Source organism: Carya illinoinensis, chromosome 1 (genome assembly GCF_018687715.1).
Source record: "Carya illinoinensis cultivar Pawnee chromosome 1, C.illinoinensisPawnee_v1, whole genome shotgun sequence".
Taxonomy (NCBI): domain Eukaryota; kingdom Viridiplantae; phylum Streptophyta; class Magnoliopsida; order Fagales; family Juglandaceae; genus Carya; species Carya illinoinensis.
The window spans coordinates 40,844,834-40,856,627 of record NC_056752.1 but is presented as its reverse complement, the minus strand read 5'-3'; the positions used below and the strand labels follow the sequence as shown (position 1 = coordinate 40,856,627).

Genomic DNA, 11,794 nt, shown 5'->3' with positions numbered 1-11,794 from the left:
CCCCGCAGTGGTCTCGCTCTCTCCCAGCTTCAACAGTTACTCCCCCGGAAAACTCGCTGAGATCGCCGCCAGAGTCGTGGAGGAACTTCGCCATGAAGCCGACTCTGACACTTATATCTTTCCCTGGGCTACAGAAAACCCACCTATTTCATCTCGAGTTATCTCAAACGCTGAACCTCCTCAACGACAACAACAAGAAGACATGTCCAATAACAACGGCGAGTACGAGGATGGATACGAGGACGAAGACGATGATTTTGAGTTCGCGTTTGTTTGCAGAGAGCCAGATTCGTCTCCCATCTCAGCCGATGAGATTTTCTGCAACGGCCAGATCAGACCCATCTACCCGATCTTCGACCAGAGCCTACTCGTTAACGATTCCCGTACAAGCACTGATTCTTCAAACACCTCGAAGCTTCGTCGTCTTCCTCTGAGAAGGCTTATGACAGAGGAGCGAGAACGAGAAGAAGCTCGCGAGCCCGCGAGCCATAACAGCCACTGTAGCCCATGGCCACTCCCTTGCGTCGAGAGGCCATAACAGCCACCAACGCCCACGCCACGGTTCTGCAACGCCGTCCTTCCACCAACGCCCATGCCACGGTTCTGCGACGCCGTCCTACGGGGAAATCAACGGCCTCTCCTTTGCTCGGGGCTTCTCCCATGAGTCCCAGCTTAAACTTATATATATATTATATATATATATATATATATATATTATATGATACGGGGCGGGGGAAAAACGGACCGGGGGGGTCCGTCCCCGTCCCCCGCCCCCGCATGGGTTACAGCTTACGGGCCGGGGGGCCCCGCCCCGGCCCTGACGGTGCGGATGCCCCGCCCCGCACTATGCGGGGGCGGGGCAGCGGGTAACGGGGCCCCGCTGCCCACCCCTAGCATATGCAAGTAGCATTCGAATAGCTTCTAATCTTGCGACTGGTGCATATGTCTCATTATAATCGGTTTCTTCTTCTTGATTAAAACCTTGGATTACAAGTCGAGCCTTATTTCTAGTAATGACTCCGGACTCATCTTTCTTGTTTCTAAAAATCCATTTTGTTCCAATAATAGTATGATTTTTGGGTCTAGGAACAAGTGTCCAAACATCATTTCTTTCAAATTGATCTTCTTGCATAGCTAGAATCCAAGATTCATCAAGAAGTGCGTCATCAATATTTTTGGATTCAATTTGAGATAGAAAATTAGTATGATTGCAAATATTTCTAAGAGATGATCGAGTACTTACATCTCGTGAAGGTTCTTCCAAAATTTGTTCTACTTGATGATCTTTCACAAATTTTCACTGTTTGGTTGCATACTTGCATCTTGTATTAAATTTTGATGATCTTTCCTGATGGTTCCACGTTGAACTTCTTCTATTGTGTTCTCTTTGTTAAGATTGAGACTTTCCGTGTTATTTATACCTCCTGTTTCTTCATCAATAGATTTCTTAGAGAGTGGAGAATTAGATTCATCAAATACTACATGCATAGATTCTTTTACAGTTAAAGTCTTTGTATTAAATATTCTATAAGCTTTATTGTAACAGCCCGCTAGAAATTCAATTGTGAAATTTCTATTAACTTTAGGAATCTCGTGAAAACCCCATAAATTTTTACGAATCCCTTAATCGTATAGGTTTTTGTCTAACTACATAGTTAGTGTTATTATTTACTATGGTATCAGAAGTGTGTTTTTGATTATTGGAGATAGTTAGAAGTGTCAAAATGTATTATGGTTTGTGCCATTAGACTCGGAGGGTTATTTAAAATCTTATGGCGCAATAACATTTTTTCATATTTTCAGACAAAACGTCTGTTAAAAACTGTAGATATTATTGGATAAAAAGAAATATCTTGAGGTAGTTTTCATGAATATTATTGGGTAAAAATATTTTGAGTTGATTTTTATAGATATTATTAGATAAAAATATCTTAAGTTGATTTTTGTAGATACTATTGGATAGAATATTATGAGATAATCTTTTATAGATATTTTGGGTAGGAGAAAACTACACTCAACTCTCAATTCTAGCCTCATCTCTTCCATATCTCATCCATAAGTATCTCCAGCCACCTCTCCCCACGAAATTATCTTCATTTACACTTTCTATTGAAAGAATATCAAACACTCTCTCTCGGACAGCTTTTAGGAGGTCTTTTGCACACCCATTTCGAAGCTTTTGTAAGTGTTTTATCATAAAGTCTCCTTCATATAAGTTGTTCCTTTTTTAGTCTAGTTTACATGGATATCTTATTTGCTCTATTTGAAGATCATTTGGTCAGTTAAATATTGTGTAAACTATAGAAAGGTCATTCTGAGAGATAAACTGGAGAATATGTTATAGTTTGGAGTTTTTGACCAAGCTAATGGATAGATATTGGTCCGAAAGTTTTATGGAGTATTGTTAACATGTATATGTGACTATTGGTTGAGGATTTTTGCATGATTAAAGGTTTTGATGAAAGATTTTCTTAGATTTAGAAACTTAGAAACTGGAAGAAGAAAAACAGTTTCTGTTTTGAAAAAGTTTAACTCTTTGGTGGTCTAAACCTATTCCAATGACTTTGATAATTTTATTGGAGGATCCTAAGCATCTTATATACATGTTATATTAATATTTTGAAAATATTTGATGTTAGTTTCAAAGATATGAAATTTTATGTAAAGAAATATTCAGATAAGCCAAAGTGTGGATATTCTTGGCTAAATTTATGTTTTGATTAATTTCTAACCATGTGATCTTGAATTAGAAGCTTATATATATTTTATGACATCTTTTTAAACCATGTGATGGTTTGGTTTGAAGATCATATATTTATAAGTCATAGATCAAGAGATTTATCAAAACTAATTGAGGAAAAAGTTTCTGTTTTTGGACTAAGTGTAAAACCAAAAACTCTAAATGTTATTTTGTGATTTTGGTGACTTTAGTTTGATAATTTAAAGCATGGTTGATGTTAGGATGATATTATGAATATGTTAGAAGTAAGATTTGATTTTTGAAATTCTTGGAGATGTTTTAATTTAAGGTAAAAACTTGTGATTCAAGTACTTGGATCTTTTTACAAAAAAGTTTGGTGTTAATTATTAGCTTTTTCTAAATGGATGTTTTAAGTATGGTTTTGAACTTAGGATTGGAAGATGTTTGTTGCAAAATTTTGGTTTAAGCATGAGTTTTGAAGTTGGAAGGAATTGCAACAAAAATCAAGGGAAATGGCCTATGGATGTTTCGGCCATAGTGTGTTCTTCATAGTTGTGTTTTGTTTTAAATTTTTCTGAGTTGATATTTAAGTTTAGGACAAAATTTACATGAGGAATTTAAATTTTGAAAATTTTTGGAGTTAGTATGCAAAATCCTTAAGTTATGGGTAAAACGGTCATTTTCCCACATGTAGAGAGTAAAATGAAATTCTTTAAGTTAGTATTTTCCATATTTCAAATATTTAGTGATTTAGTTCTAACTTTTAGAATCATTAATTACAGTTCCTCGTAGTCGCACTTGAAGTTTTATAAGAAACGCGGAGATCGAGGTAAGTTAGCTTTTAACTTACTAGCAGTCTACTGTGTATGTGTGATAAGTAAAGGAACTACAGTGTATGTATGTGTGTTATCATATATGTTATGTCATGCCAAGTTATCACGTAATTGTCTATTATACAGAATTTATTCTGTCATCAATTTTTATCTGTTACATAATATATTCTGTCATGTATTACTGTACCTTACAAGTACGTCATGCTAAGTATGTCATCTATTACATGTATGTCAAGTCATGTTATCTTCACTGTTGCAACTATGTCATGTTAAATATGTTGTCTATTATATGTTATGCCATGTTACGAAATGTTTCTATCTCAAGTTGGTCATGTATTTCAAGTTATGTTCAAGTCACGTTATGTTACGTCAGGGCTTCAGTCATTTCGTATTCCAGTCACGTTTCATCTTGATTACTTACGTATGAGGTCACAGCAATTGTGGCGCATACACTACGTGAGACACAACAATTGTGACACGTAGAATACATGGGGCCACAACAACTATGGAATATGTATTTTTCATGTTAAGTCAAGTTTGCGTAGAATACATGGGGCCACAACAACTGTGGAGTATGTATTTACACGTAGAATACATGGGGCCACAACAACTGTGGAGTATGTATTTTTCATGTTAAGTCAAGTTTGTGTAGAATACATAGGGCCACAACAACTGTGGAGTATGTATTTACACGTAAAATACATGGGGCCACAACAACTGTGGAGTATGTATTTTTCATGTTAAGTCAAGTTTGTGTAGAATACATAGGGCCACAACAACTGTGGAATATGTATTTTTCATGTTGAGTCAAGTTTCAGATCAAGTTCATGTCAAGTCAAGTTCAGTTCATGTTTCAATTTAAGTTATGTCAATTATGCTATGTTGTACGCCAAGTTATGTTTTAATTACTTATGAATTTGATTATGCATTTATATTTTTACTGTCATGCATGCTTCATTAGCTTGTGTGGAAGTTTTTTGTTAACTTACTGAGATTTGTAATCAAATCTCACTTTGGTAGTCCCAATTACCATTCCCCCCGAATGGTAGATCTTGTTACAGGACCTGAAGGAGAATCAGGAGCTGATCAACTAGACACAGTTGACTAAGCGACGGTGCGACGTCAATGTTAATATAGTAGTTAACGTAAATTACTACTTGTATAATGGAGTTGCATTTTTAGTAATTTTTGGATCATAACCATTTTGGACTAGTGTTGTGATCTACTCAATAGGTCTTTATGTATGAAGTATGTTCTAAGCATTTGGGATATTTTTAATTTGGTGCATAGTATTGCTAAAGAAAAAAATTATCCGCTGCGAATATTGCATAATGTTAGATGCATGTTAGGAACATTGCATCTTATATGTCATGAACGGGGGCAGGTAACCTTGTGTTGCATGTCTCAACGCATCAAATGTCCGTCCGATCCCAAACAGAATTTGGGGGCGTCACATTTATTATTAGTAGAATACCCGAAAAAAATACCTTCATCAAATTTTGCATCAAACTTGCCTAAATTTTTCCTGTCATTTAAAATAAAACATTTGTATCGAAATATATGAAAGTAACCAATGTTGAGCTTTTTTTATTCCAAAGCTCATAGGGGGTTTTATCTAATTTAGACCTTAGCATAACTCTATTTATAACATAACATGCAATACTTACCGCTTCGGCCAAAAAATAACTAGGCAAGTTGTTCTCATTGAGCATTGTTCTTGTCATTTCTTGAAGAGATCTATTTTTCCTCTCTACTACCCCATTTTGTTGAGGAGTTCGAGGAGCAGAAAAATTATGCACAAAATCATTTTCATTACAAAATGTTTCAATATTTTTATTAACAAAATCTTTTCCCCTATCACTTCAGATACTTGAAATAGTATAGCCCTTTTCATTTTGAATTCTCTTGCATAACTTGGTAAAGACATTATGTGCTTCATCTTTATGAGCAATAAAGATGATCCAAATATATCTAGAGAAATCATCAATAATAACAAAAGCATAATATTTTCCTCATAGACTTGCAACTCTATTTGGTCCAAAAAGATCCATGTGTATCAGTTGCAATGGTCTAGTAGTGAAAATATGTTTCTTGGTTTTAAAAGAAATTTTTGTTTGTTTACCAAATTGGCATGCATCACAAATTTTGTCTTTAAGAAAATTTGTTTTTGGTAAACCTCTCACAAGATCATTTTTTGAAAGTTTAGAAATAAGTTTCATGTTGGCATGACCTAATCTTCTATGCCATAGCCAACTAGTTTCATTTTGAACTGAAAAGCAAATAGTATTTTGGGAGGTAATTTCTTCAAAATCGATTGTATAAACATTGTTGCTTCTAAAAGTAATAAAACAAATATTACAATCATGATCATTTAAAATAATGTACTTATCCATTTTGAAAATAACTGTAAATCATTTATCACATAATTGACTTATACTCAAAAGATTATGTTTTAGACCTTTAACAAGTAGAACATTTTCAATTATGAGAGAAAATTCATTATCAATTTTACCTATTCCCACGATCTTTCCATTCGAATTGTCTCCAAATATCACGTGTCCTTCCTCTTTAGATCTAAGATCAAAGAACTTAGTCTTGTCTCTCGTCATGTGTCTTGAACATCCACTATCTAAAAATCAATTTTTTTTGCTTGTGGATAACTTCATGCATACCTATAAAAATAATTAAAATAATTTTTATTGGTACCCAAGTTCTTTGGGTCCTTTATTTATTAGTATTATAAAAAATAAGATTTTTAGGTACCCATATGGCCTTAATAGTTATTATATGATTTCTTCTAATAGGACAAACATGATAATTATGACCATTTTTATTATAGAAATTGTAAATAGCATGTGACATATATGAAGAACTTGAATGATTATAATAATATCTTTTTTTTGACAAAATTATTTTTATGAAAAGAATTTTGAATATTGGTCTTTGATATAGAAGGATTATTAAAGAAATTTTTATAAAGTTTGTATTTTTATTTTGACATATATATATCCCAAACCTGCCTCACATCTTTGACTACTAAGAAGTTTTTCAAAATTTTTTTTTTCATTCGTAAAGTTTTCAACAATATTTTCTAAATCAGTTTTCTTCTTCTTTAACTCAAGATTTTCTTGTAATAGGACAAGCATGATAATTATGACCATTTCTATTACAGAAATTACAAATAGCATGTGACATATATGAAGAACTTGAATGATTATAATCATATCTTTTTTTTGACAAAATTATTTTTATGAAAAGAATTTTGAATATTGATCTTTGATATATAAAGATTATCAAAGAAATTTTTATAAGGTTTGTATTTTTGTTTTGACATATATCACAAACCTGCCTTGTCAAAAACACATCTTTGACTACTAAGAAGTTTTTCAAAATTTCTTTTTTTATTCGTAAAGTTTTCAGCAATATTTTCTAAATCAGTTTTTTTCTTCTTTAACTCAAGATTTTCATCTTTCAAAACAATACTTTCTTTTTTTAAAATATCAATTTCGTTTGTTAAAGAATAATTTTTCTTTTTCAAAGCAATATACTTAATACCTAATTTTTCAAATTCCTCATATACCTCTTATAAAATATTTTACAATTTTTCATGTGAAGATCTTCAATATTATCAAAATTTGTTATCTCAATATCATCTTTAACCATAAGACAAAGATTTGTTGATTCTCCATTGCTTGCTTCACTATCTGAGCTACTTGAATCATCATCCCATGTAACTTTCGTAACTTTCTTGCCATTGTTTCGATATTTCTTTAGCAGAGGACAATCTAGCTTGATATGACTAGACTTATTACATTTATAAGAAATTAAAGTGTCATTTTTACCTGAATCTTTCTTGGAAAACTTTTTGAAAGATTTCCTTGGAAGAGTTTTAGTTTTCTTTAAGAACCTCTGAATTCTTCTTGTTATCATCGCAACTTCTTCATCTTTGTCTTCATTTTCCTCATCTTCATCACTTTCACTTTCTTGAGAAACAGCTTTAAGTGTCAAGCTCTTCTTTGGCTTTCCTTCTTCTTCTCCTCTTTTCAATGTGTACTCATGGGTGATAAGTGATCCGATGAGTTCATTCACTTCGAGCTTTTTGAGGTCTCCAACTTCAAGAATTGCTGTCACTTTTGATTCCCAGCATTTTGGTAGAGAGTTGAGAATTTTTCTTACTATCTCCACTTTGGAATAAATTTTGTCAAGAGCTGTTAAACTGTTTATGATGTTAGTAAAACGAGCGTGCATACTAGAAATAGATTGATCATCATTCATCTTAAACATTTCATATTCATGAGTAAGAATATAAATTTTTGATTCCTTGACTTGCAAAGTTCCTTCATAAGTAACTTGACTTGCGAAGTTCCTTCATAAGTAACTTCCAAGTTATTCCAAATTTCTTTTACCGTAGCGCAAGTCATTATTCTATTAAACTCATTTCTATTGAGAGCATTAAATAATAAATTCATAGCAGTTAAATTCAAAGTATAAAGTCTATCGTCTTCACGATCAAACTCTTCTTCTTCCTTTTTGACCTTTACTCTATCAACCACTTTTGTTGGAATATAAGGTCCATTTACAATGCATTTCCAAATTTCTCGACCTTGAACCAGAATGAATATTCTCATTCTAACTTTCCAAAATGAGTAATTATTTCCACAAAAGAGTGGAGGCCGACTGCTAGATTGACATTCAGCAAATGAAGTTGCAATGTTAGCCATAAGATCTTAATTCAAAAGATAATTAATCTTATACTAGATCTCTTAGCTCTGATACCAATTGTTGCCCAGATGACTAACACAAGAGGAGGGGTGAATTGAATTGTATTAAAAAAAATAACAATTATAAATCAAATATACAATATAAAATATAAACAAAATATGAAATAATAATAAATATAAAGAGTAAGGATAAGAGAGAAGCAAACTCAGTATGTTAACGAGGTTCGGCCCCACTCCCTACGTCCTCGCCTCAAGCTACCCCTTGAAGATTTCCAAATTTACTATTCAACCTCCTTCAGATGGAGATAGAAACCTACTACACTTTTGAACAACACCGTTACAAAGGATCCGTGTAGAACACCCTCTACACTTGTAATTACTTTACACGAGGTGATTCAACTATTCCCTGTGTAGAGCACTTTCTACACGCATAAGGGTTATACATACCCTTTTACTGATACAAAAGCTAATAGTGGGTAGGTTATCAGAAAACACTCCTCAATGAGTGGAATAAGAACAATACATCGCAAACTATATCTCTCAAAATGAATAAGAATTAAGGCTCAATACTTAGAGAAGAGAGAATGAAAGTTTTGAATGAATGTTGTATGCTCTTGGTGTTGTGAATGTGAAACTCTCAAATGATCTATTTATAGGCATATAAGACTTCATATTCAAATTTAAAAAGATTTACATGTCAAAGACAATATCATTCACTTTTTAAAAAAAAATCAAATAAAAGGTTCTTCTTTTTCAACGGTCAAAGACAACATCATTCATTTTTCAAATACTTTAAACCTAATCTTTTATTTTTGACATATGAAAAAATGAGCACACTTTACTTTTCAAAAAATTCAAACCTAATATTTTACTTTTTGCATATGACAAAAGGAGCACATTTTACTTTTCAAAATTTTCAAACAAAATCATCTACTTTTTGCATAAGTAAAAAAAAAGTATCAATCACTTTTGAAAATATTCAAATAAAACATGCACATGTGAAAGATGACAATCAATCATTTTTAATATTTTCAAAATTCAACCCTTTAATCAAGGTATGTACATGTGAAAGATGACAATCAATCATTTTTCAAAATTTTCAAATTTAATTTTCAAAATATTCATGCACATGTGGAAAATGTATTTTAATACTTTATAATAAAATATTAATTTTGAGCCTTAATCCTAATTTCGAATTTTTAAGAAATTTACAACATTACTCTATGACTTTAATGTGAACTTGTTCTTTTCTTGCTCATGCTTATTTCCTTGATGTGCTTGACTCTATTGTATAGACAACTTGAGTTTGAAACTTCTTTATTCTTTGAATTCATTTGTTATCATCAAAATCCATGTGTAGATATATAATTACACAAAATATGAAACTTTGGATTCAACATCTTGTTTGTTTGAGCTGATTGTTTGGGAAAATAGGAATATAGCAATCGAAGGACGTGTCGATATATTGACATAAGACCTTCACTGTCTGTGGTGGCATGTGTGGTTCATGCGCCAATCTAGGAAATAAGATGGTGGTTGGATCTAAAAGATCCAAAGCTACTAATCCCAGTGGTGCTGTGCGTGACGGCGATAGACTTGTTAGGGACCTCGGTCTAATCTCTAAACACTATGGTTCTCTAAATCCGCTTCACCCAACTATGACCGATGAGTTTATTCTTCTTGCTCGCCTTCTTACTTGAGTCTAGACTTGAGTGATGAGATTTGGTGAATATGGATGATGGGTGTTTGTAGTTTGTGAATTGGATCTTGGTGGAATGGTATGGTGTATGGGATGATGATGGTATGGTATGGTATGATGATGGCCGAATGGTGTGATTAGGCTATGGTAGGCGCCCCTTGGGTGGTATTATGGTAAATATGGAAGTGAGACTAGGGTTTAAGGTTTCCTAAAATATAGGAAATCCTTATGGAGGCTAGGGTTTATGGTAGGGAATATGGAGGCACTAGATCTAGTGTAGATCTAGGACTTTATGATAAAGGGGTTTAGATCTAGAATTATGGAAGGTATATGGATGATAATATGGTGTTGAAATGATATGGAAGTGAAGGAAATATGAAGCGAATAATCCAATAAGGCTAGATCTACTTGGCAAAGTAGATCTAATGTGTTGGGATGATATGAGGAGTCTGATATAATGGATATGGGGGGTGCGATATAATATTAAGTGCAAAAAGAGTAATGCAAATAACAAGTAAATAACAAGATTGAAATTCAATAATGGAAAAGAGAAACAAACTTGCTCATAGATTGATAGATGAAGCAACACCCGTCCACAAAAGTCAAGGTATTGAATCTCTATTTGAGATTCACACTAGTTGTGTAACAGCCCGCTAGAAATTCAATTGTGAAATTTCTATTAACTTAGGAACCTCGTTAAAACCCCATAAGTTTTCACGAATCCATTAATCGTATAAGTTTTTGTCTAACTACATAGTTAGTGTTATTATTTACTATGGTATCAGAATTGTGTTTTTGATTATTGGAGATAGTTAGAAGTGTCAAAATGTATTATGGTTTGTGCCATTAGACTCGGAGGGTTATTTAAAGTCTTATGGCGCAATAACATTTTTTCATATTTTCGGACAAAACGTCTGTTCAAAACTGTAGATATTATTGGATAAAAAGAAATATCTTGAGGTAATTTTCATGAATATTATTGGGTAAAAATATTTTGAGTTGATTTTATAGATATTATTAGATAAAAATATCTTAAGTTGATTTTTTGTAGATACTATTGGATAGAATATTATGAGATAATCTTTTATAGATATTTTGGGTAGGAGAAAACTACACTCAACTCTCAACTCCAGTCACATCTCTTCCATATCTCATCCATAAGTATCTCCAGCCACCTCTCCCCACGAAATTATCTTCATTTACACTTTCCATTGAAAGAATATCAAACACTCTCTCTCGGACAGCTTTTAGGAGGTCTTTTGCATACCCATTTCGAAGCTTTTGTAAGTGTTTTATCATAAAGTCTCCTTCATATAAGTTGTTCCTTTTTTAGTCTAGTTTACATGGATATCTTATTTGGCCCATTTGAAGATCATTTGGTTAGTCAAATATTGTGTAAACTATAGAAAGGTCATTCTGGGAGATAAATTGGAGAATATGTTATAGTTTGGAGTTTTTGACCAAGCTAATGGATAGATATTGGTCCGAAAATTTTATGGAGTATTGTTAACATGTATATGTGACTATTGGTTGAGGATTTTTGCATGATTAAAGGTTTTGATGAAAGATTTTCTTAGATTTAGAAACTTAGAAACTGAAAGAAGAAAAACAGTTTCTGTTTTGAGAAAGTTTAACTCTTTGGTGGTCTAAACCTATTCTAATGACTTTAATAATTTTATTGGAGAATCCTAAGTATCTTATATACATGTTATATTATTATTTTGAAGATATTTGATGTTAGTTTCAAAGATATGAAATTTTATGCAAAAAGATATTCAAATAAGCCAAAGTGTGGATATTCTTGGCTAAATTTATGTTTTGGTTAATTTCTAACCATGTG

The 11,794-nt window shown here is 32.7% G+C and overlaps 1 protein-coding gene across 1 annotated transcript; it reads left to right on the top strand.

Annotated features, from left to right (window-relative positions):
* The first annotated feature begins 202 nt into the window (after window positions 1–202).
* Window positions 203–538, top strand: LOC122299114. The gene has a single exon (XM_043109103.1). The coding sequence runs from the start codon at window positions 203–205 to the stop codon at window positions 536–538; it is 336 nt and encodes a 111-aa protein (XP_042965037.1).
* The last annotated feature ends 11,256 nt before the right edge of the window (window positions 539–11,794 follow it).

Coding starts and splice junctions, on each gene's coding strand:
- LOC122299114 (XM_043109103.1), top strand. CDS start 203: ATGTCCAATAACAACGGCGAGTACGAGGATGGATACGAGGACGAAGAC.